Source organism: Malaclemys terrapin, chromosome 10 (genome assembly GCF_027887155.1).
Source record: "Malaclemys terrapin pileata isolate rMalTer1 chromosome 10, rMalTer1.hap1, whole genome shotgun sequence".
NCBI classification, from domain to species: domain Eukaryota; kingdom Metazoa; phylum Chordata; order Testudines; family Emydidae; genus Malaclemys; species Malaclemys terrapin.
The window spans coordinates 41014085-41040221 of NC_071514.1; the positions used below are offsets into that span (position 1 = coordinate 41014085).

The following is a 26137-nucleotide window of genomic DNA, read 5'->3' on the forward strand; positions in this document are numbered from 1 at the left end:
TCCCAGCCTGGTCCCATGTCCCCTCCTGGCTGCCTCGCCATCAGAATGTCCCAAGCTCACCTGCAGGTCTCTCCTACTCCCTATCCCGCTCTGTCATTGCCAGCACCCCCATGTGCCTTGTGCTCAGGCCCATATCGGGTGGGCGGCCTGCAGCACCCTCCCTCACTCCATGCAACTGGTGAAATCCAGCCCCTTCTGCCACAAGAGTCCAGCTTTCCTCCCAGTCCAGATGGGAAACATTCCAGCCTGCACCCTCTTCTCCAGCCTGTGTTACTGCAGCCTCCCCACCACCCCCAGGGCCTGCGCTTGGTACAAGGCAGAGCAGTCACCTCCCTGCCCCATTGATCTGATCACTTCACCCCTGTGCCTGGCTCCCTGCTCACACTTCATCATGCTCAGCTTCACAGCCCTACATACCCACTCCCAGACCCCTGTTCTGCCAGCACCACCAGCCCCTCCCCATTTCAGCTGCTTCACTCTGCCCAGTGACCCAGGTGCCTTCTTCTAGGCCCCCCCAGTCCATGGACCCTCCTCCCTAGTCATGCATGGCCACTCCCCTCTGCTCCTCAGATCCCTCCTGGAGCCCCTCGGCTTCTCCAGCCACCATAGAGACAATGTGGACATGCCCCCTCCCCTTACTGATAGCGATGGAGTGAAGGGAAGTACAGGATCCTCTGGTGATAAAAGCAGAGGGGAGCTGCCCCTGGCTTGGCTACACTGTGCCCACTCCGTGAGGGTAGAGGTTTAGCACTGGTCAGGTTCTGGGGCAGCCTTCAGACTTCTCAGATCCCTGAGCCCTGCTTTCTGTTCCTTTTGCTCCAGCCACATTCACAGCCCATTCTCCCAGCCAACACCCCTTCCATGCCCCAAGCCAAGGACACAGAACTAACAACTCAGCACATAAAGCTGCAACAAATGGGCCAATTCGAGCTGTACCCAGGGCCCTCCAAGCTTAGGCAGGTTTTGATCCCACTCCCCTGTCCATGTTCCAAACCTGCTGTAAGATCACTTTGCTTTAGGCATCTCTGCCCTGGCTCAGATCCAGCCCTGCTCTGCCTCTGCCAGGGAGCAGCTGAAGCCCTTGGGAATCCGTCCGTTCTTCTGGACTCACGTGGCCCAGCCCTTCTCTGCCACACTGGCCCCCCTTCCAGCTAGGCAGTAGGGTGCTCAAATGGAAGTTACAAGGGCAGCACGTTCTGCATCCATTCCCTCTGTCTCCTCCTGTTTCCCATGGCCTCTGCGTGGCCAAGACTGACACTGAGAGCGGAGTACCAGCCGGGGCCTGCATGTCCAGGACTCTCAGGCTCCTTTGCTGTTGCCTGAGAGCCTGCAGTGCTGTTTGTGTAGCTCTCACATGAACTGAGCTAGGAGGCCTTATCTTCACTATTCCAGCTCCACAGCCAGCTGAGAGCCTCCACTCACAGGACACCAGCTGTCACTTTCTCCATGGAGAGAGGACGAGGTTACTTTATGTGGATGCCTTTTCTCGAGAAGGGACCATCATGCAAAAGGCAGCTAAAATACCCCACTGAGCTTTAGGCTAAGGGCATGTCTACACAGGGACATCCAATGCAAATTAACTAAAGGTGTGAATTTGAAGTGGATTAGTTAAACCACATTAAATCCCTGATTGGATGCTACTATTCAGAATTAAAGTGGCCTTAGAATCATAGAATATCAGGGTTGGAAGAGACCTCAGGAGGTCATCTAGTCCAATCCCCTGCTCAAAGCAGGACCAGCACCAACTAACTCATCCCAGCCAGGGCTTTGTCAAGCCAGGTCTTAAAAACCTCTAAGGATGGAGATTCCACCACGTCCCTAGGTAACCCATTCCAGTGCTTCACCACCCTCCTAGTGAAACAGTGTTTCCTAATATCCAACCTAGACCTCCCCCACTGCAACTTGAGACCATTGCTCCTTGTTCTGTCACCTGGTATCACTGAGAACAGCCTAGCTCCATTCTCTTTGGAACCCCCCTTCAGGTAGTTGAAGGCTGCTATCAAATCCCCAACTCTTCTCTTCTGCAGACTAAATAACCCGTTCCCTCAGCCTCTCCTCGTAAGTCATGTGCCTCAGCCCCCTAATCATTTTTGTTGCCCTCCGCTGGACTCTCTCCAATTTGTCCACATCCCTTCTGTAGTGGGGGGCTCAAAACTGGACACAAAACTCCAGGTGTGGCCTCACCAGTGCCAAATAGAGGGGAATAATCACTTCCCGCAATCTGATGGCAATGCTTCTAATACAGCCCAATATGCCGTTGGCCTTCTCGGCAACAAAGGCACACTGCTGACTCATATCCAGCTTCCCATCCACTGTAATCCCCAGGCCTTAAATTGGTTAAATTTAATTCACTTTGCAAGTGAATTAAAATAAACTGAATTAAAGCCACTTTAATTCTGAATGAGGATGTTCACAGAGATTTATTAATGCAGTTTAACTCATCCACTTCAGATTCACAATTTTGGTTAATGTGAATTAATTTTCCTGGATGCTCCCATGTAGACAAGTCCTAAGTCTCTTCCTGGATCACAGACACATTAGGTCAGGCTGACCTAATGTTCAGACCCCTTTGTGCAGCATGCCCTACTGCAGGAGAGCATCACAAGCTGACATGCACCTTCAGTGGCACAGCCGCTTTTGGGGCAGGAGAGCTGGTTTATCAGGCCGGATGTGCTAGTCCTTGGCTGGATGGGGGGCACCTCTCTCCTCCAAGCATTCATGGCCTATGCTTCTCTCTGACCTAGCTGTGGCGGTTTGGATTCCGTGCTGATCAGCCAGCAGTTGCCCAAGCTGTGTCCTCCCCAGATAGGGCAGGGCTCAGCTGTAGCTGTTGGATCTCCCCTTCCAGCACTGGCTGATGCTCATGAACACCCAGTCCCATCTGGAGACTCTACCCCATAGATGGTCATGACCTCAGTCCTAGAAGCTGCGCCTCCCCCTTCCCCAGAGAGAGTCCAGCCATGGTGCAATAGCCATCTGTGTGTGAGCGCTGGAGAGGAATGAGAGGGAGGGTGGCAGTGTTTTTTCTTTGGGGGTCTGGAAGCAAGTGACTTCCCAGCACCTACTTGGGAAGGACTGGGGGAGGTGGGAGGGGGGAAGAATGACATGCCCACTGTATTGGCCCTATGTAAGGGGCAGCAGAGTGGAAGGTGATGGCAGTTTGTGAACTGGAATCTATTATAAAAGGAGCCAAGTTCAATCATGCTAGATGTACGAATTCTTAGGTGAAGTTCTCTGGCCTGTGCTAGGCAGACCAGATTGGCTGGTCATCAGGGTCCCTTCTGGCCTTGACATCTATTAGATGGCAGCTCCCCATGAGAAATGAGGGCTAATGGTGACAGGAGAAGAGCCCAAAGCCAGAGCAGCGGGTTAGCCAGCGGTGTGCAAACTGGGGGGTGCAAGAAGTTCTCAGGGGTGGAAGGGAGGTGAACAAAGAAACTGGGATCCCGTGGGGCCCACAGCCATAATAGCAGGAATGGGATAAAAATAGAGTGGGTATGGTGGGGCAGTACTAAATAAAAAGTCCTCCTGCGTCACAGACATGAATGCCCTGGCCAGCAGCTGCTGCTGTCTGGCCACCCAGCTCTGAAGGCAGCACTGTGGAAGTGAGGGATTACTTTGGATGACAAGTAATTGTGGGTGAGGTGGCGCGGCTGAACAAGTTTGCGGTAGGGTAAGCCACCCCGAGCCTAGCAGTGCATGGCCTAGCCATTTAGCTCTTGCTTTATGGCCTCCAGATGCTGCCTAAGACGACTGTACGGTGAGCAGCAGCTGTAACACGGTAGAGCTTTTGGAAAGGAAGGGAAGTCCAGCAGGGAGGCTTGGAGTTCAGGAACACTGCACAAGGCACCAGCCCTTGGAAAGCAGCCAGCCTGCCTGAGGATTTAAGCCACTTACCACAGGCTCCCTGTCCACGGCCTTGTCCTAGGCAGGTGGGCAACAGTCCTTGGAAATTAGTGGTGCCTCCGGAATCCGCCAGGCACATTCTGCTCATTCCGTGCTGGACATGGGACCAGCGTTTTCTTAGGAGCAGCCTGGCTCTGCCGCTGCGCAGGGGTGACCAGCTTGGTCACACGACCCCTTCGGAGCATGTGGGTCCTGCCAGGAATGTCCAGCTGAGGCAAGCTCCCTGCCGGCCTGGCAAGCACAAAGCCATGGGGCTCCTGGTTTTAGCCTTGTCTATGGTCACCTGCAGGAGGCGCACCACCGGCAGGGCTCATGAGCATTCACCATGGCGTCGGGTCGGCAGCTGCGGGAGGGGAGGGGAGGGGGAATTTGCTACAAACAGCAAATGTCACCCAAGCTCTGCAGGAGTGTGGCAGACGGGAGGAGAGTGGGGGAGCATATGGGGGATGGGCAGAAAGAAAAAGCAACCCTCATATATTTGTGATTGTCTCTTAAAAAGATTTATTCTCTCTCCTTGCCTGACTGGCCCCGGGCAGGGAGAGCAGGTTGTGTATATATATATTTATATATATATATAAAAAACAAGGAGCTTGGTAATAATGTACACTTTACAGAAGGGCAGAATCAGGAAGACTGAAATTAAACCCAACACAGCAACTCCAACCGAAACAAGAGCTAGAACATCAACGCTTCACCGCCCTGCTGGGACCCCTGATCACAGTGCTCCAGGGCATGGGGGGAGTAACTCACTGAACAGACACTGCTACAAGGGACAGGACTGCAGCGTCCTACCCAGCTGACCACCCCACTCCCCAGCAGGGGGCGCTGCTGCTGCAGCAGGAGCCCACTAGGAACATTGAAAATGTCAAACCTCAAACTATGGGTTACTACACCGTGGCTTTAATTAACACCTAAGGGCAGGTGGCACTTCCGAAAGGGGGGCTGGGAAACCCTTTGCCCGCGATTGTTGGCAGCAGCTGGGCACAGGGTGCTGAATCATCCCAAAAGCCCAAACCCTTCCGTTTTCAACCATGCCAGAACCCTCTCTGCCAGGCCCCCCACCCCCGAGTGGCTAGGCCAGGAGCTGGCGCTGCCCAGCCCCAGGAGATCTCAGGCCCGGCAAGGCTGCCCGACGGTCTCCCAGCTGCCAGAGCCAAGGTGCCTGGTGGGGGGCGGCTGGGGAGCAGGCTGGTGACACCACCCCAAGGTACCAGGAACAGACCAACCCCCAGCCCCACCATAAGGAACCCGAAGCCACCTGACCCGGACCATCCAACCCCCTCATTGGTACCAACACACACACAAATGGGTCCCCGCCTCCCTGCTGGGAATTGGGCTCCATGGGCCCCCGGTGGCTCTGCAGGGTCACTTCATGCCAGCAGCTTGGGAGACGCTTGCCTGGCCACATGCAGAGCGAAAGGCTAGGCCCAGGACTCCCCCAGGGATGGGGCTCTGCCTCCCACCCACCCCAGCCAGGCAGGCAGTTCCCATCCTCACAGCCAATCCGACCCTCCCTACCCTGACAGGCCCTAGGAAACCCGCCTGGGCCCCAGGCCATTACACCAGACAAGTGACCAGAGGGCAGCTGCTCTGGGCGGTGGCAGGTGGATTCTCTGCTCTGGCTGCGGCCAAGCTGCGGGTGTCCTGGAGGTGCCGGGGGGCAGCGTAGCATTTCCCAGCCTCCCGCTCCCGAGAACCTGGGGAAAGACCACCCCACCCTCAGCCCTTTGGTGAGCCCTGCGGGAGATGGGGGAGGATGGGCTGGCCCCTCACATCCAGCAGACAGAGCCTGGCCGTAAGCGGAGCAAGCGCCCGGGTTCCTTTGACAGACACAATGAAAAGGTTAAAAGAATCAGTCCAATGAAGGGCAGCTGCGAGAGGGGGCGGGGCTGCGTGGACACACTGCCTTCATTGGACACCAGGGCTGACACATTGAACAGCGGCTCCTCTTTGATTGCACCCGGGAGGTGGGGGGCTGGGCTCCTCCCACAGGGAAAGAAACAAAAACCAAAACAACAGCTTTCAAACAATTCCTTTTTACAGTATGTACAGCGCCCGCGGGCGGCGCGCAGCCCGGGACAACGGCGACACAGGCACCATGCACACAGCTCCCAAGGTCAGGGACAGCACAGCTCACCAGACACTGCACAGGCTGGAGGTGAGCCTACAGTGGGGAGCGAGCCAGCCCCTGCTCCACTGGGGACCTCCCAAGACTCAGAGTGAAAGCAACGAGCACGGGGTGGAACAGGCCGGCTGGGATCAGCTTCGAGTGACTGCTAACTCCTGGAGATCAGCCCCTCGAAGCAGCACCCCCATGCTGCCCGTAGGCCAGGGAGCACAGTCCTTACAGCACATCAGCAAGGCCAGCTGAGTGGGGAGGGCAAGGACCAGTTGGGCTAATGGAGCCTGGCAAAGCGGTAAGAGTGCTACATCCACTGCCTGGGCATCTAAGTCCATGGGGGGGAGAGGTTCACAGCACACACACCAGGGGCAGGGGGATGGGCCCAGCCGCGTTGGACCCACTGCTCTGTGCTCTCACCACCCATGCCCCTCACAGCTCAGGAATCCGAAATTCAAAACCTGTCAAACGAACTGGAGTTTGGCATGCCCAAGGCAGAGGCCCCTGCAGCAGCCAGGCAGAGATGCTGGTGCTGCCATCGGCTGCTTCCCTAGCCCGGAGCAGACCCGTCGCCCATCTGCACATACTGGCCAACCTCTGGAGGAGACTCGACTTCATCCAGCGTCGGAGGAGCCTCCGGTCCCCCCACCCCCACGTGCGGTGCCGAGAGCAGGCCCGGCACACCCCCACCCTAGCGCTCGCACACACACACTGCCGCCTATGCAAACATAGGGGGCGCTAGGCCTGTGCAGGGAGGAACGGCCACCCAGCCGATCAACCCTGCAGGCGGAGCAGGGGGTATAGAATGCTCACAAAACTCAGAGAGGAAGAGCCCACCCAATGGCCTTATTTGTGCCAAATCAAGGTTAGTCTGTGCCACAGCAACCCGTGCCCCCTGCCAGCAGGGAAGGCGGGGCGGGGGGGTGGGGAGAATGGCAGCTGCCAGTGCAGCGGGTCTGAGGAAGATGAGTGGAAAGGAGGCGGCAGAAGAGACAAGGCTGGCAGGGGCGCTGGGAGACTGAGGGGAGAACCCCTGGCAGCAGAGCACCTGGAGGGGCCAGAACAGCAACTGTCACCCTGGCTGATGATGCCTGTTCACCCCCCAGTTGGACTAGTCTGGGCGCCCAGCACCTCTCTGCGCTGCCTGGACACAGACAAACCTGCCCAACACAGGGCATGGCACTCGGGGTACCGGCCAAGTACACGGCCGGAGTGTGAATGTGCCACCTGCTACACTGACCCCCCCTCCCCCGCACTGACGCACGCTCACCCCTCCGCTGCACTCTCCTCCCCACACTGCAGACGCACGAGCCCACTTGTCCCCCCACTGTGCACTGAGCCCACCCCCACACCACATTGACAGGTCCGTGGGTGGACGCAGGCTCGCTCACGAGACACACCCCACCACACTCCTCGCTGGTATCCTATCAGCACTACTACAAATGAAAAGAGCCCTAAACTTTCTTCCCTGGGACTGCGACTCTGTGGCCAGGCAACTCGACTGTAGCGATCTGGGCTGCGCTCCCACGGAGCCAAGTGCAGCTGGCGGGAGGGCTGTGTGCTGAGCAGGCCCGACTAGCGCTCCCTGCCCACCCCGTGTCCTGCGCTGCTGTGCTGCTCAGACCCTGGCGAAGCAGTGACCTCCAGAGGGACACTGAATCAAATCCACCAGAAACCCTCTCTGCTTCCATTGCCTCTTCATATGCACCAGGCAGGCAGGTTGCTTCCCTTTCCAGGGACTGTGAGCAGAAGAATAAATATTCCTGTAGGTTCCAGCTCCCCGGCTCACAAGGAAAGGGGCATGGAGTGGGTGGGGACTCCGTGTGTCCCATCGGGAAGAGGAAAGTCTGCCTCAGATTAGGGCAGGAACGTCAAACAGAACAATTAACACCATTCAACTGATGTCTAATGGAATTTCCAGCGCTTCCTCATGTGAGCCAGTCACATGACTTGGTACAGACTCCGTCATCCAATCACGGCGCGTCCTGCCAGAAAAATCAAAGGAGAAATCACTCCAGTGCCAATGCTGCTGCATCCACCAAGGGGCGCCCCAGCCACAGGAACCGGGAGACACAGTTCCTCCTCCTTCCCTTCTCCTGCGGCAGCTGCAGAGTCCCAGGACCCAGAGACAGGTGGGCAAAGCAAACAGCTGCCACTCACACAGGCCCTGTAACAGTGTTTACTAAGCAGTCAGGAATGGCTGTCCAGGGAACTCCCAGGCTGGGCTAGCAGAGGCTGCGGGTCAGGAGTGAGGGGCACCAGCAGAGCAAAGGACCTAGGACAGCCCCTGCCCATACTTTGCCTGATTCTACCCTCTGCTCCGAGACCCCAGGCTCTCCCGACCCCACTGCGATGTTACGTTTGTCCAGCGGCTGGAGGCTCTCCCTGCTCAGCTGTTCCCATGCCCTGGGTCTTTCTCTCCCCCCATCCCCTTTGCGGGAGTGATGCAGCAGCCTTACCATTCTCACCTCCTGGGAGGCGGGTACAAGGAGGGAGCAGAGCCCTGCTGGCTGGCCACGATGGCTGTCGAAGAGAGACCTGCAGCAAGAAGCAGAGCCGGAAAGTGACCTGGTGCCTACAGCGGTGCCACGGGAAGGTGCCAGCTCCAGGGCGGTGCCAGGGGGCGAGCTGGCAGCTCAGCCACCCTCCAGTCATCGCCACTTGCTCTGAAGTGTGCTCCAGGATGGGGACGGCTCTGGGGCTGAACCAAGAGCAGCCCCCTGCCTGCTTCAGCCCTGGGCTGGCAGAGCCCCGCACTGGGAGCTATTCACTGTGTACATCCAGGGGAGGTCTGTACTACTGCATTCCCCAGCTCAATTCCAGACCGATGCGCTGCTTCACAGAGATCAGCCAGGAGGAGGCACTCTCCCACTGCTTGTATCTGCATACCCCACTGCCCCAGCTGCAGGCCCACTAACACCTGCTGCCCCACCCTTCCATCCTCCCTCCAGCCCTTCTCTTCTCCAGGCTCCACACCCCAGGCAGACACACCGGCATGCCTCCCCTTCCCACTGGGAGTTGTGCCGCAACTCAAGCCCAGCAGGGGCTGCCCACGCCGCCGCGCGAGGCGGACAGGCTGCTCTCACCTGTTGCATAGGGCAGGTTGTACTGGGCTGGCAGCAGGGAGTACCCCAGGTGGTGGTGGTGGTGGTGTGTTGACATCAGGCGTTGGGAAGGGGAGGTCCGGGGCCGATCTACGCTCCTCTCTCCTCCTGCTGCTCCCACAACGCTGCTGCAGCCTCCGCCCCCTCCTACCACCCCACAGCCGCCACGCTCCCTCTCTTGAGACGCCTTCTCGCTGATCTGGAGAGGAGAGCACAGACCCCAGTGAGGAGGGCAGGGGAGGAAGAGCCCAGCCTGGGAAGCCGGCAGCGGTAGGACTCCCACCCAGTGAGATCAGAAGGGCCGGCACGGTGCACAGGCCACCCTGGGGGAGACAATTCCAGCCAGCTGTGCCGGAGCAGCCAATGCTGTCTGAGTTCAGAGGGCAAAGCACGGCCAAGCCAGCAGCCAAACCCCTCCCCATGGCTCTGCCCGACAATGTGGCCGAGGCCAGAACAGTGCCAGGCTCAGCCAGTTCACTCCACCCGGGTGGGGCCTGGCCCAAGCTGCGCCAGGGAGGCCCCCACACGAGGACTCATTTGGGGCACTTCTCTCAAAGGTCCCGCTACACTGCCAGGGGGCGCTGGGAGCTGCCAGTCCAGTGGGGCCTTGTCTCAGCAGAGCCCAGTGTTTTGGCCCAACTGAGACAATTCTACTCTTCCCCACAAGTGCCCCTACCCAGACACAGTATTCTCCACTTTCTGTCCGACAGGCTGTGCAGTGAAGTGGGTGGCTCCCCCCAGTGGCGGGAGAAGGGGTTGCGGGTGGGCCATATAGCACCATGTCAAAGGCACGTTCGGCAGGTTGCACTAATGCAACTCCCGTCTGCCCTCCGTTCACCGCTTGGCCTGTAGGCCCCAGCGAGCCCATCACTAGGAGGTAAACAACTCCAACCCTCAGCCCCTGTAGGATGAGTCGCAGGAGGAGCCTCTGGGCTGTGCCGCACCAAAGGAACGTCTCCCCGTATCTTCCAGGAGGGATCCACAAACCTGGGCGTTCCCAGGGACTCCCAGCCCCAAGCCGGGCCCAGCCTCCCCCAGGGCCGGAGGGGAAGCCATGTCTGGTGGTTAGTGCATGGGACGGAGTAGCCCCGTCACTGACTCACTGGGTATCCTGGGCCTTGGTTTCTGCCCTGCAGGCTGGGGTTACCGCCCAGGGCGCCATGGGCCAGCACATGCAGCGCTGGGGTCCTGGGCCTTCCAGGGGTCCCCGTGGCGGGTCTGGGACAGGCTGTGCCAGAGTAACTCCAAGGGCAGGAGAAGGGGCCCATAAGCCCCCCCCGCAGCCGGGCCAGGAGGAAGCACTGAGTGCGGTTCTCACTCCCAGGGCAGCTGCAGGCAGAGGGGGCTCAGACCCCACTTCCCATCAGGGCCCCAGGCCAGGGAAGCCCCATCCCACCCTCACCGTGGGAGACTTGCTCTTGTAGTGGCTAGCATGCTGCTGCAGGATGTCCAGGGCCTTGGACTCCGAGCTGGGTTTGCAGCTCACGCTGGGGCTGGCTCGTGCTTTGTCACCATCCTCGCTCCCGGAGGCCTTGCTGCCATATGGGGAGAAGGAATAGCTGGAGGGCAGGTAGGATCCTGTGTGGGGAAAGGCCAGTCAGAGCCTGGGGGAGGGAACGCCAGCGCCAGCCCCTTCCCTCCCCCCACAGGCCTCCCACCCCCAGGCTGCCTGCTGGGCAGGGGGCTCCTGCCATCTGAGCCCAGGATGACAGCAGCATGCGTCACTGTGCCAAGGCAGAGAATCAGACACATGGGCTCGGCAGGGACGCTCCCCCAGGCCACCCATAACGAGGGCCATGAGCCAGCATGGCCCTAATGTGCCCAGGGACATCTGCCCACCCAGCTAGCCGGCTGGCGGACAGCTGGAGGACCGGCCTGCAGCCCCTGCCCTGCAGCACATGCAGTGCTAACAAAAGCTGCTGCACCATCGCTCTGCCACCCTGCTACTGGGACTGGGCCTTTGGCAGGGCCATGGGCACCCTGCAGAAGGGCCGACCCCCTCCCCCGCCCCCCGCTCACCCGGCATTCACTTCTGCAGCCATTCCAGTCAGATTCAATCCTCCTCTTCCCACCTTGCCCTGAGCTGCCGGTCCATTCCTGTGGCTGTCGGGACCCCTGCCAAGCTCAGCCGTTGGGGACCCTCCCAGAGGCACCAGGCTGAGGCTGTGTGGTGGCTGAGTTATTATGGTGGGACTGCACTACAAACACCACTCAGCTTGCTGCACCCAGCCCCTCTATGGTTGACTCAGGCCCCGAGACACACACCCAGGGGAGGGGAGGAGACGCAAGCCTCCCCCATGGAGTGAACTCTCCCCGGCCTGCTGTCTAATCTACTCCTCTGGCTGGGCCCGGGGCCAGCGGGTAGCCCCCAGCACAGCGGCTGCGCCCATACCTGGGTAATTCTGCATCATGACGGTGGGCATGCCCCGGTAGCTGGGGTGGTTGGGGTCGTACGACTGGCTGTAGGAGTAGCCGTGCATGTAGGGGATGTAGGACTGATGCTGGGTGAGGGGCGAAGACACGGGTACGTGGACGCTGGGTCTGGGGTCTTTCACCACCATGCGGGACTCCTCAGGGGATGTCAGTTTGCATTCGGAGCTTGTGCTCTCCTTCCCATCCTCCTTAGGACCAGCCTCTTTGCTTCGGCTCCTTTCTTCCTTCAACTTTCTATCCCTCTCCTCTTTCCACCTCTCATCCTCGCTCTTGAGCTCCGAGTACTTGGCGGGATAAACGTAGGTCCACATCCTGGGCTCTGCTTCCTGTGTCAACCAAAGAGCTCATCAGAGTCGCTGCATCCCAGTGCTGCACCGTGCGGCCGTGGCCCCGGCATTCACCGCCGTGCTGCTCCCTGGGGCGAGCCAGAGGGCAACGGGCACCGCAGGCTGTGGGCCAGACAGCGGCTAGGGAAGGAGAAGGTGGCTGCGGCCTCTCCCAGCCAGCATCTACCCCCACTCCCAGCAAAGTGCTTTGCCATCACACTGCCATCAGCAAAATGACAGGCCGGGCACCATGGGCACCCACAGCTCTCTCCCACTTCAAGAGCCATTGACCCACCATACAGGGTAGGCAGCCAACGCCCTCCCCCCAACATGTCTGGTGCTCGCTGGCCTGCAAAGTGATAGGAGCCTTAAAGGGCAAGGGGGCAAACAGAGTGTGGGCGTGGAAGGAGAATGCCCCACCAGCCTTGTCTGTCTCCCCCACAGGCAGATGGCTCTGCCAGCTTCCCTCCATTCTCATGTCCCAATTCCGACCTCACCGTCCCTTTGGGGCCCAAGTGGCCAGCGTGGCATGCAGCCCTGCAGGGGACCAGGCCGTTCCTGTCCCGGCACTAGTTTGTTGGTGCCCGTGGCCCCCAGCCCATCCTCACAGACTGCACAGGTTTGCTTTGCTGACCCGGCTGGTAGTTCCCATGCTCCTTGGCCAGCTGCTTTTCTGATGTAAATCCAGCTAGTACCAAGCTTCTGGCAACCACTCAAATCAGAGGGGAGTGAACATGAGAACGGCCATATTGGGTCAGACCAAAGGTCCATCCAGCTCAGTGCCCTGTCTTCTGACAGTGGCCAATGCCAGGTGCCCCAGAAGGACTGAACAGAACAGGTAATCATCAAGTGATCCATCCCATTGCCCATTCCCAGCTTCTGGCAAACAGAGGCGAGGGACACCATCCCTGTCCATTCTGGCTAATAGCCATTGACGGACCTATCCTCCATGAACTTATCTAGTTCTTTTTTGAACCCTATTAATCTTTTGGCCTTCACAACATCCTCTGGCAAGGCGTTCCACAGGCTGACTGTGCATTGTGTGAAGAAATACTTCCTTTTATTTGTTTTAAACCTGCTGCCTATTAATTTCATTTGGTGACCCCTAGTTCTTGTGTTATGAGGAGTAAATAACACTTCCTTATTTACTTTCTCCATACCAGTCATGATATTATAAACCTCTATTATATCCCCCTTTAGTCGTCTCTTTTCCAAGCTGAAGAGTTCCAGTTTTATTAATCTCTCCTGATATGGAAGGTGTTTCAGGCCCCTAATCATTTTTTTGCCCTTTTCTGAACCTTTTTGCAATTCCAGTATATATTTTTTTAGATGGGGTGACCACATCTGCACTCAGTATTCAAGGTGTGGGTGTACCATGGATTTATATAGAAGCAATATATTTTCTGTCTTATTATCGATCCCTTTTTCCTAATGATTCACAACATTCTGTTCGCTTTTTTGACTGCTGCTGCACATTGACCGGATGTTTTCAGAGAACTATCCACAATGATTCCAAGATCTCTTTCTTGAGTGGTAAGAGGTAATTTAGACCTCATCATTTTATACGTAGAGTTGGGATTATGTTTTCCAATGGGCATTACTTTGCATTTATCAACACTGAATTTCATCTGCCATTGTGTTGCCCAGTCACCCAGTTTTGTGAGATTCATTTGTAACTCTTTGCAATCTGTTTTGGACTTAACTATCTTGAGTAGTTTTGTATCATCTGCAAATTTTGCCACCTCACTGTTTACCTCTTTTTCCAGATCATTTATGAATATGTTAAATAGGACTTGTCCCAGCACAGACCCCCCCGGAGGTCACCACTATTTACCCCTCTCCATTCTGAAAACTGACCATTTATTCCTACCCTTTGTTTCCCATCTTTTAACCAGTTACCAGTCCATGGGAGGACCTTCCCTCTTATCCCATGACTTCTTACTTTGCTTAAGAGTCTTTGGTTAGGGACCTTGTCAAAGGCTTCTGAAAATATAAGTACACTATTTCTACTGGCTCCCCCTTGTCCACATGCTTGTTGACCCCCTCAAAGAATTCTAGAAGATTGGTGAGGCATGATTTCCCTTTACAAAAACCATGTTGTTCTTTACTGTAGTTTCAACCAATTTGCCCGGTACTGATGTTAGACTTACTGGGCTGTAACTGCCGGGGTCACCTCTGGAGCCCTTTTTTAAAACTTGGTGTCACATTAGCTATCCTCCAATCATCTGGTACAGATACGGATTAAGTGATAGGTTATATACCACAGTTAGCAGTTCAGTAATTTCACATTTGAGTTCCTTTAGAACTCTTGGGTGAATACTATCTGGTCCTGGTGACTTATCACAGTTTAATTTATCAATTTGTTCCAAAACCTCCTCTATTGGCACCTTAATCTGGGACAGTTCCTCAGGTTTTGTTATCTAAAAAGAAAGGCTCAGGTATGGGAATCTCCTTCACATCCTCAGCTGTGAAGACCAATCCAAAGAGAATTAATTTAGTTTCTCTGCAATGGCCTTATCGTCCTTGAGTGCTCCTTTAGATCTCAATCGTCCAGTGGCCCCTACTGGTTGTTTAGCAGGCTTCCTGCTTCTGATCTACTTAAAAAAATTGTTGCTGTAATTTTTTGAGTCTTTGGCTAGCTGTTCTTCAAATTCTTTGTTGGCCTTCCTAATTATATTTTTACACTTCATTTGCCAGAGTTTATGCTCCTTTCTATTTTCCTCACTAGGATTTAACATCCACTTTTTAAAGGATGCCTTTTTGTCTCTCACTGCTTCTTTTACTTTGTAGCTTAGCCATGGTGGCACTTTTTGGTTCTCTTACTATGTTTTTTAATGTGGGGTATACATTTAAGTTAAGCCTCTATTATGGTGTCTTTAAAAAGTTTCCATGCAGCTAGCAGGGATTTCACTTTTGGTGTTGTACCTTTTAATTTCCGTTTCACTAACTTCCTCATTTTTGTATAGTTCCCCTTTCTGAAATTAAATGCTACAGTGTTGTGCTGCTGTGGTGTTTTCCCCACCACAGGGATGTTAAATCTAATTATATTATGGTCACTACTACCAAGCGGTTCAGCTATATTCACCTCTTGGACCAGATCCTGTGCTCCACTTATGACTAACTCAAGGATTGACTCTCCTCTTGTGGGTTCAAGGACTAGCTGCTCCAAGGAGTAGTCATTTAAGGTGTCAAGAAACTTTATCTCTGCATCCCACCCTGAGGGGATACGTACCAAATCAATATGAAGATAGTTGAAATCCCCCATTATTATTGAGTTTTTTGTTTTTATAGCCTCTCTAATCTCCCTGAGCATTTCACAGTCACTATCACCATCCTGGTCAGGTGGTCAGTAACATATCCCTGTTGCTATAGTCTTATTATTCAAGCATGGAATTACTATCCATAGAGATTCTATGGTACAGTTTGGTTCATTTCAGATTTTTACTTCATTTGACTCTGTGCTTTCTTTCACATATAGTGCCACTCCCCACTCCCCGCAGCATGACCTGTTCTGTCCTTCCGATATATTTTGTACCCTGGTATTACTGTGTCCCATTGATTATCCTCATTCCACCAAGTTTCTGTGATGCCTATTATATCAATAGCCTCATTTAATATGAGGCACTCTAGTTTATCCATCTTATAATTTAGACGTCTAGCAATTGCATATAAGCACATTTGTATATAAGCACTCCTCACTTTTTAAACTGTCTGCTGTTACATGATGTAATTGAATGTGACTCTTTCATTTGACTGGTTCTCATCAGATCATACCCTCTCCTGCAGGGGAGCCAAGTGGCAGGGGAGGTCCAGCCCCACCAAACAGCCTGAAAGCCAGAGAGAGGGGAGATATGGCCCCCATGGCCTGGCGGGGCAAGGGCCCCAGCCAGGCAGCTGCCCCACTGCATTGTGACGAGCGCACTTCCTTCCTCGCCGGAGCAGACAAGGGGGACACACTCCAGCTGCTGCAGGGAGGGACCGTGGTGCGGAGGATATGGAAGGGAAGCACTGCCCTGGCCATCCGTGCCCAAAGCCCTCTGCCCACCATTCCACCCCGTGCCAGCATCTTGCTGCCCTCAGTGTCCCCCCAGGCAGCAGTGTTTACCTGTCTGTACCAGAGGACGGGGTCCACCTCTGCCTGCCTGCCGCACTCTGTGCCCGCTTTGGACTCCGCCGCCTCCTTCCCCAGGTGGCTGGCCTCGGCCAGCTTCACCTTGAGTCCCTCAGCCACCTGGCTGGGGAGCTTGGAGGAGTCCTCCAGCTTGGGGATGATCACTGACTTGGCCATGTCGGCAGCCCCCGGCTCTTTGGCCTTGCTCAGCCCCGATTTCACCAGGTCCGTGAGGCTAGGGGCTTTGGTGAGCGTGGGAGGGACGGACGGCTTCTGCTTCCAGTCCTCCTTGAGAGCCACCTCCCTCTCTTTCAGGCCCAGCTCTGCTTTCTTCTCCAGCCCGCGGGGCTGCTGCTGCTCCAGGCTCTGCCTTTGCTTCTGCTGCTCCTCGTACTGCTGCCGGTAGGCTGGGCTGGTGCTCAGCAGGTGGGCATGGTAGCCTTGCTCGCTGTAGCCGTAGGGGGGCACATAGGCGTACTGGTTATAGTAGAGGGACTGCATGTACATGTTGGGGCGCTGCTGGATGACCGAGGGCTGCTGGCTGGAGCTGCTGAGCTCCACCTTCTTCTCCTCACAGCCTTCACTCTTCACCTTCACCTCCGGGCTCTCTTGTTCCTCATCCTTCTTCATCTTCAAGGGCTGGCTCTCCACGGCAGCCTGGCTGCTGGGATTCATGGGCCCAGGGCTTGACTGGGGGTAGCCCGGGGAGTAGTACGCTTCAAAGCCTTGGTAGTAGGGGGAGTCCTTGCTCTGCGCCTGGGGAGGGAAAAGCGCTTTCTTTGCGCCTTCCTTGACCAGCTGCTCTGAGTCCTTGGCCTTCATGCTCTCCAGCTTGCCCTCCCCATCCTCCCCCGCATCCGAGATGTCCGAATAGGCTGGGCTATTGGTTTTCACCGAGCCCGCCTCCGCCCCGTTCTGGGTAACCACGTGCAGCGGGGTCATGGGCTGAGCTGGGGTGGCAGCAGCATTCTCCAGCCTGCTGGCCCCCCCGATGGATGGGCTTGGCGCGTTGTCCGTGAAGCTGTAGATCTTATCCGCCTCAGCCTTGATGCTGGCGAGCCGGCTCTGGTGTGGGTCAGATGAACCATTCAGGAGGCCTTCCCCTTTGGTCCCGAGCTCCCCCGATTCCCCTCGGAAGGGACTTTTGCCCTCCTCTGCTCGGCAGACTTTCCCAGGAGTCAGGGGGTTTTCAACCTCTTTGGACTCCTTCTTCTTCTTGTCCTTCTTCTTCTTGTCCTTGGAAGGGGTCAGGGCAGGGTTGACTGTGAAGGGCTCCCCCATAACCGTGGGCTTTGGCTGGATGGGCTTGAGCTGGGGGCTGCTGGGCATGGCCTGGACGACGGTGGCGGTCAAAGCGGCAGAAGAGCCAGGGCTGGCTGCGGTGAAGGTGGCCGTCTGGAAGGTGTAGATCTGCTGTGGGGGAATAGCAGGAGCAATGGGTCTGGCGGACTTTAAGCTTTTGGAAGGGAGCTTATCTGGCTTAGCACCAGCTGGCTTCTTGCACTTCTCCTTGTCAAGGCATCTCTTCTCTAGCGAGTCAAAACCATCGTTGCTCGTCTCGTCCGCCACCGAGGGGCCGTCTTCGGAGCCGTCGTTGGACAGGGCTCCGGGGTCCATGTCGCCTTCCCCGCCTAGCTTCTTCTTGCAGGGGGCCTTGGTGCTGAACTTGCCAGATGGGGAGGGGCTGTGAGGCTCCAGCAGCCGCACTTTGGGTGTGGCCGATCGGGCCGGCGAGAGGGAGCCCTTTTGGGAGCCGTTGCAGCTGCTGACGTCGGTGTGAAGGGGCGGCTCCTCACCGCACTCACTGTCCCCGTCCGCCTCCGGCTTGCTGTCATCGTCCGTGTGTGCGTGGGCCTGGTGGTACTTCAGCCCGTTAATGTGCTTGTACTTCTTGTTACAGTTGGGGTGAGGGCAGTCGATGAGGATGGGGGAGGGGCAGTTCCTGTCCAGGCCTACAGGCTCCACCTTGACCCCGGCCGGGGGCGCTGCCGCCGAGCCCATCGAGTTGGTGCGGATGCGCTTGCTGCCCTTGGAGTCCTCCGAGCTGGAATTGAGCTCCATGTCGGAAAGGGGCTTGCTTTTCCGCTTGGTCACTGAGGAGGGGCTGGCTTTCACGTCCTCGGCAGCGCCACTGGGCGGGGGGCGGTGATCTGAGGAGGTCTGGCTCCCCCGGCGCCCTTTGCTGCTGGCCCCCGCCCGTGTCTTGCTGCTGTTGCTGGTCCCTTTGCTATCTGAGGCAGCGGCCGTCTCGTTCACCGGCATGTTGCTGTTGGGGCGCATGCGCTTGCCTCTGCCCCGGCCGTTCCGCATCTCCAGGTCACTGGTGGGAGAGTCACAGAACCTGGGGAGGAAACAACACATGCTCAGGACCAGCCAGACCTTGGCATGCAGGACAGTGCACAGGCACACCAGTGCCATGGCCAGAGCGGGGGGGGGCACCCTGCGTAAGGAGCTTGGTCTCTGCTCAGCGCAGTCACCCTCTTCGGAGCACTGGGGGCTCCTCCCGCACCCGACCCTGCGCTCCCTGCGAAGGAGGCTTACAGTACATGGGCGGGGGCAGCTGGGATGGGGGCAACAGCCACACACAGGTCAACCCCCAGAGCCTGCTTCTGCGCTTTCCCCAAAATGGCTAGCTGGGAGCTGCAGCCAGCCAGCAGAGCTCTGCTGCTGCTACTCACAGTGCACTTCCAGGGGGCCGGCCTGGTGTCAGGCCGGCCTGGTGTCAGGCCACCCTGCGTGTGCGATGGAGGGATGCCAAGGGACAGGACCCGCCAGGAACAGGTTGAATGGCTTGAGTCAAGCCTAACTTCAGTGGCCCAGAGACAGCAGAGGAAGCCTCTGTTCTTGTCCCCGAGATGGTGGCAGTGGTGGGGCCAGCTGAAAGGAGAAGTGCTGGCCCATGCTCTCTGTCGGTCTGCTTGGAGGGGCCTGAGGGGCCTGCAGACTGGCTGGGAAGCAGACCCAGGGTACATCTACACTACAGGGGGGAGTCGATTTAAGATACGCAAATTCAGCTACGTGAATAGCGTAGCTGAATTCGACGTATCGCAGCCGACTTACCCCGCTGTGAGGACGGCGGCAAAATCGACTTCTGCGGCTTTCTGTCGGCGGCGCTTACTCCCACCTCCGCTGGTGGAGTAAGAGCGTCGATTCGGGGATCGATTGTCGCGTCCCGACGGGACACGATAAATCGATCCCCGAGAGGTCGATTTCTACCCGCCGATTCAGGCGGGTAGTGTAGACCTAGCCCCAGACAGCGAGGGCCCTGCCCATGCACACTGCAGCTCCAAAGCCCTTCTGGGGAGCCCAGAGAGATGCGAGGACACTCTACAGTCGAGGCTCCCTGGACCGGCACATGAGTCTCCCGATGCTTACCTGGGGGGCGCCCAGTCATGCTGTGTGCAATCCAGCAGCGTACCCACATACGTCTTGTTCCTCCAGGTCACGTTAACCACCAACATACCTGTAAGACAAGGAGACGGGTCACCCTCAACCCCTCTGGGAACCGGGGATATACCCTGCAGGGGCCAGGGCAAAGAGCTCCACACCCACCACAGGCCTGCCTGTGCTCTGGGTGGGAGCTGGGATCAGCACCAAGCCAGGGCCCAGCTCCGCACCGCCCAGTGCCATGGCCAGCACCACAGGTCCTGCTGTCCCCGAGGCTGCTCGGCAGCAGTGCGGTGGGCAAGGCGCTGAACGGGGCACCTGCTTTGGTGCTCGGGCCCACCCCTGCCTGTTCAGCAGCAGGGACCAGGGAGGGGAGCAGGTGGCCTGCTGGAGAGGGGCCTCAGCTGCATCACCGGTGAAGTTAGCTCAAGGGCCCACCCACTTCCCTCCCCACCCTGGAGCTGTGATGGCAAAGCCTAGTGGTCACAGGTGGCTGCGAGCAGAGCTGGGGACACAGGGAGGAGGCGACCCCACCAAAGGGATAGGGCCCCATAGGGAGGTGAGGCAGGGGACACACATAAAGGGAGCAGGGTCTCATCCTGGGGAGGGAGCAGAGCCCAGAGAAGCAACTGGCTCAGCATGAGTGGGGGGTGACACAGGAGTGCAGTGCAGCTCCTGAGCCTATTGCCCCCCCCCTTAGGGCCCACAACTAGGAACACACTGACTCCTCCTCCTCCCACCCGACAAACCACACCAGAGCCCTCAGTGGGTTGGTGCCACCGTTGTGCCACCCAAGGGGTACACACGCCATCTTAGCACAACTCCCACCATATACAGGGTGCTTCTGAAAGCCCCAACTCCTGGAGTCATGGGAATACCCAAGAATCTCAGCAGGCTAGCCCTGTGGCAGGGGAGGAAAGCTGGGAAGTGATCCCCTAATAGCTTAAACACCAGAAGGCAAAGACCAAGACCCAACATTTGTTATTTTTAAACATCTCCTGGCTGTTGATCTAATGGTTGGGGGACTGAAAGGAAGAGGGATATTGTGAACAGCTGGTGAACGCAGAGTCTTCTGGCCACTAGGTGTCATGCTCTGCAACCAAATTCAGCGGAGGGCCAGCTTCCCATCCTTAGCTGTAATTCATTGTGTGCCCTGGGCTGCCCCTAAACCTGGCCAGGCCAGCAGCGCTGGCTGGACCGAGCCCATCACATGGGCACAGTGTGATCACACTGGCCACAGACGGTTTTCATGAGCCCTTCTGTTCCAAAGGCAGCCGAGGCAGGGAGGCCCCAACAGGGCGAGAAGTGAAGCAAAGTGACTGGGTGACGGCCCTACACCCCTGGGCTGCCTGGCCCCAGCTCCAGAGGGACTCTCCACCTATAAAATGGAGATATCTACTTCAGAGGATGAGGAGGAGGCTTAAGCACTGGAAAGCACTCAGCCCTCCTTGGCTGAAAGGGGCTGTAGAAGGTAGGGTGATCAGATAGCAAGTGTGAAAAATTGGGACGGGTGCCTATATAAGACAAAGCCCCGAATATCGTGACTGTCCCTATAAAATCGGGACATTTGGTCACCCTAATAGAAGGTAGCGTAGAGTCAGCAGGAGAAGGAAATACTGTGGAATGCGAGAGCTGCCCAGCCTTTGCTGCAGGTAGCGGCACTCCGTTCAGGCATCTTCCAATCTCTCCTTGCATGCTGCATGGGGCAGCTAGTTTCACTCCCAGCCTGGAGTCTACTCCAGCAATCCCATCTTGTCAGGTCTCTTGTGGCCAGCGGGCTGCAAGTCCGTCCATAAGAAAGCAATTACACTATATAATCTCGGGCCATTAGCAGAGAGAACTCAAGTGGATATTTCCTCCCAGCAATGGCCTGCTCCGATTACTGCATAACTAATTTGAACAGGAGCAGAGTCCATTGAACGGAGCGCATTTATCTGCACAAGGTAGAACTTGGGAGATAGAAATCTCATTTACAAGGGCACATGAACGCAGCTAGATATATAGCCACACAGCATCAGAAGATGAATGGAGCTCAGCGAGTCCTGAACAGCTGTGCCTGGAGCACATTTATAAATCTTGGTCCGTATTTCCCTTGCTGTAATGTGCCGGCAGACAGCTGAGAAATACTATGTGAATCAAGGGACACTCACAAAGCTGAGACCCAAAACACAGGCTTTATTTTACCTGAGAAAGGAAGGAACTAAAGCCCTAACCCAGGAACAGAAAGGGCTCCAGAGTTGGGGGTGCAATAGGAAAAGCCATTTTTTAGTTTTCTTTCAAACCTTTCCCGCATCACGCTGGCAACGCAAGCAGCAGCAGGTGGAGAAAAGATCTGCATAAAGGACTCAAGTTCCATGTTCAGTGACTGGTTCTGCCATTAATTCCTGCGTGACTCCTCTGACCCTCGCCCATCAAATGGAGAGGGGACCTCCCCACCTCCCAGGAGAATTGCCAGGGTGTGCTGGTTAGCTGGTGAGGCACTCTGATACTAGAAAGACGTGAGCCAGGGAAAAGCCTATAAACCAGACAAACAGCACAACACTAACGCAGGGGTTCTTCACCTGAGGCCTAAAACCACCCTGCCTTGCCCATCCTGCTCAATGGAAGGGGGATCCACACTCAATGGAAAAGGGGGGATGTTAGGGGGTCCCTCAATGTTCAAAGTCACCCTGGTGAGGTCTGAGAATCATGCAGTGACACTTAGAAAGAGGGAGTGAAACTGCCCACCTGAGTTTCCCAGCCCCGTGGCCAAATGCAAGAGTAAAGAGTGTAAGTGGGGAACCGCACCTGGGAAGCTCATGTTCTCTCCATGTTCATTATCAAGGTCTTGGGCAAGTGGCCCAAGGACAGAGATTAGAACCACCATCTTCAGCCTCTCACTGGCCCCTAACCTGTTCATTGTTACAGGCTTATGCCAACAAACACTTCAGTGTCCCTGCCTTAGATGCACGATTTCAACCCCTGGCCCCTTTGTGGGCAGAGAGCCTCAGCACAGCTGCATGGAACTGTGACCCCTAAGCACAGGAGGAGGGACAGAGGCCAGGCACAGAGCTTGGGGCCTAAATCCCATAGGCATTCCCTTTACCACAGTCAGCGTGCGGAGACTCAGAGGGAGTCCTGCTTTCAGCCCCCTCGGGACCTGGGTGACATAGCTCCCGGTGCCATGTTAACAGGCCCTTCATGACACCGGCAGTGTCTTCAGAGAGTGGAGGCAGCTGGAGGCAGGGCTGCAGGGGAATGACCTCCTGCACTGTCACAGTTACAGGGATCCCCTTTTGCTGGTCTGGAATTCAAGGGCATGGTTGCAGACCCTGCCCCAGCCGCTCATTACAGCCTTCCAGCTCTCCTCCCATCAGCCGGGGAACTGAACGTCCCTTTGAGCCAGGATCAGCTACTCTCTGCCTCCCACCCAACAGGTCCCTAAGGAGGAGCCAGCATTCATCACACGCCAGCTCAAGAGCGCTTTGAAGAAAACATGCCCCTTACAGCCTAAGCACTGGCTTCCTGCTCCACTCTCCTGTGGAACGTCAGAAGTTAATTGTGTGACAAGACGCCAGGGGCTCCTCACATCCCTGCGCTGGCTGGCATGTGGATTAGGAAGGACGTTCTGGCAGCTTTCCCGCTGCCATGATCACAGGGGAGGGATGAGAGCTGAAGCAAGCCAGAGCCCTCAGCAGCGGCTGCAACCGCTGCCTTTCCCTCCACAAAGACACCCTCACAGAGGGCTACCATTAACCCTTCTCACACACACTGCCCTACGTTTAATCCACAGTGCCCAGCTGCAGAAAACTCACCCTACTCCTCCAGCGGCAACGAGCTAGGACAATGTAAACCCCAGGGATGGCTCGTTAGCAGCTTTATGCTGAGCCAGTGCCATCAATCCCGCCCTGCCTTCCACAGCAACTCACAGCACAGCGCCATGGCAAAGCGTCACTGAGGGTACTTCGTTAGATCCCCTCGAGCCAGCAGATAACGAGGGCAGTGTCCCCGGGGCCCCATGGGGCAGTCTGATTGCAGCGGGAAGTTTGGGACTAGTGTGCCTCCAGCCATCACAGCTTTCAATTGCCCTCCCCTGTGCATTAACAACTCCATCAATCCTCCCTGAAGACAGGCTGCTCAGGCACAGCAAGGCTAGGCAAAGGCAGGATGCAGCCCCACATGCCACCATCCACCATGAGATGAGGGCAACAGCAGCCGGGGAGCCATTCCCAGGCAGCCACCCCAGCGGGATGCTGGGGCTCGCAGGAGCTCTGTGTTTGTGGGTGTTTCTAGGGGAAATGCCAGTGGGGTGTGGGAATTCCAGACCACCTCCCCTCCCCTTCAGAGTGCCTGGAGTGGGCCCAGTTGGGGGGGGGGGGGGGGAGAATCAGCCCCATAGGAGCAGCTCAGAGGGAAGCAAGTGCAGGGGCCCAGGCCATGAGTGCTAACACAGTACTCCCTGCGCACTGGTGCAGGAGAAACGGTGCTTGAGGAGGGGTACAGAACAGAGCCCTCCCCCCCCATCGGCTCTGGACATGGAGGGTAGGTTCAGGCGATGCCCCGGGAAAGCAGCAGAACGAGGCCAGCCCAGCACTGCAGTCCCTACTCAGGGGGGTAGGTGCTCCTTTCACTGATCAGACTCTAGGCTCAGAGGCACCCTCCTCCTGCATGGGGTGGGAGGGAGCGGAGGAAGGTCTGCTGGGGGCCCACAACACAGGACTCGTGGAGCAGAGAGCGAGTGGCGATTCCCTCACACAGCCTGCAGAGAGCAGCAAGTCTTGGGCAGGTGGGGACCTGCCCCTGGCTCAGAGCAGGGTCCCCTCCCCCAGCATACATCCTGACCTGGGTGGGGGGTGTAGGGACACTGTCTTGCCCTGACAACAGGAGGAACTGGCTACAGGCCTCCAGCTTGTTCCTTTGCTGCAGGGCAGGTGGCCAGCAGGGCCGGCTCTAGGTTTTTTGCCCCCACCCCCACCCCTGGGGCTCTCACTCCCACCCCAACCTCACCCCCTGCCGCCCCAGCCCTGCAGTATCTGCAGGCGGCTCCATGTGCCCCGCGGGGCGACCCCCAGCCCAAGTGTCCCCCGCTAGGAGCCTGCCCGACCCAGCCACACCACAAGGTGCGGGCGCTGCTCCCCCGTGTCGCGAACCGCAGCGGCCCCAGGGTGACGCGTTGCTGCTGCCAGGGCTGGCTCTAGGCTTTTGCCGCCTGAAGCAAAAAAAGAAAAGGAAAAAACAGACGTGGTTTGCTGGTGACCAGGGCCAGCTGTGGAGTCAGCAAGGTCACTCCAAAAGTAGCGCATGCAGGGGGTGGCTCCTCTCCGGGAACCCCCTCTAGCGTCCCCCAGAGACCAGCACAGTTCACTGCTCACACACTAACAGCACACAGCACAGTGGAGCCGTGTCAACACAATGGAGAGCGACAGTGACGCATGCGACCATGCAGGCAGGAGGTGTGGGCCTGCCCTGGACATGACACTGGCCTTGGGGAACGGAGCTATTCCGCTCTGGGTGGCTCATGCAGGCTGTACCGCGCCTCTCCCCCTCCACCCCAACACCACAGTGGCTCCAGTTTCACCCCGCCCCGGGGCCCCGTGCTCCCCCTGCCTGGCTCTCCCCTTTGATTTGTCCACCCCGTTCTCAGAATCTCGCTGCCTGTCTGGTTCTCACGGCACCATTTCCCCCTTCTACAGTCACCCAGTGCTGCTGGCTGCTGCTCCCTGCCCCCACTCCTCCTGCCCGCTATGCTCCTTTCTCCTTGTCCTGTCTGCCCTGCTCCTCACACTCGTTCCACACCCTGGACCACGCCATCTTTAGCATGAACTAGAGCCATCTGCAGAACTGCTCCAAGCTTTTGCCAGAGTCCTCGGAGAGCCTCATGACTTTAAAGTGGCTTTGCCAGGGGATGACTGGGCCAGGGGAGCAGAGCTGCCTCCTCGCAGCACTGAAGGTGCTCCACACGGCCCAGGGATGATAGCACACGCCCATGCAGTGGGAGAGCTGCCGGCCCTTTGTGGACAGGTGCAGCAGTGAGCCCTCATTGCTGATCAAGCAGGCAGGGGCTCGGTCTCTGCAGGAGACAGGGATAGTCTAACGCTGTGTTTCAGGGCAGCCATTTGTTCACCCATACTGATGGGAGGCCTGGCCACAGCTGCAAGGAAAACGAACCCACAGAAATGTTGCTTTGGTTTCCTAGTCCCTCCCCTATATAGGGGGCATAAGCTCACCTGAGTGGGTTTGCGAGTGGAATAAGGCCAGCCACAGCATTCCCCGCCCCAATCCCACTGCAAACAAAGACAAAGGACAGGTCACAAGAACAGCGAACCTGGCTGCTGGCTTGTCTGTATGAGCTCGCCTCCTGCTCAGCAGTTGGGGAGTGTAGGCGACAAGGGGTCTATGGTAACCAAAGCCCTCCCAGCTGTTTGTCGGAAAACTGCAGTGGAGGGAGAGGAAGTGTCATGCTGTTCTCCTTTCCCCCACTGCACACCCCTCTCCGCACAACAGGCTCCCCGGGCCTAGGCTGGGCGCAGAGCAGCCACTGCACATGCTTGTGCAGTCAGTGCCTCCCTGCCACGTACCTGGGCACATCCCCTTGGCTCCCGGCCCTTGGAAGTGGCTGCATCCCCTTCCCCACTTCTACCCAGCCTCCCTCATGCTCCAGGAGGCAATGTCAAGTCAGGCTGACGGCATCTCAAGTGGGTTCCAATTCATGACTCAGCCTCCTCTTTACTCCAGATCAGTGCTTTTCTGTGGACACCAGGACAAGAAGCCG

General features: G+C 57.0%; 1 protein-coding gene across 2 annotated transcripts in view; it reads right to left on the reverse strand.

The window, feature by feature from the left end:
• Positions 1-4392: 4392 nt before the first annotated feature.
• ZNF609 (zinc finger protein 609) overlaps positions 4393-26137 on the reverse strand; it is a 123577-nt gene continuing 101832 nt past the window's right edge. For both annotated transcript variants that reach the window (XM_054041736.1, XM_054041738.1), the window contains exons 4-10: positions 19375-19462; positions 15994-18340; positions 11522-11888; positions 10532-10707; positions 9112-9328; positions 8485-8563; positions 4393-8010 (exon numbers count right to left, since the gene is read on the reverse strand). In XM_054041736.1, the coding sequence (XP_053897711.1) occupies positions 8490-8563; positions 9112-9328; positions 10532-10707; positions 11522-11888; positions 15994-18340; positions 19375-19462 (3269 nt within the window). In that variant the 3' untranslated portion in view covers positions 4393-8010; positions 8485-8489. The remainder of the gene's footprint in view (positions 8011-8484; positions 8564-9111; positions 9329-10531; positions 10708-11521; positions 11889-15993; positions 18341-19374; positions 19463-26137) is intronic.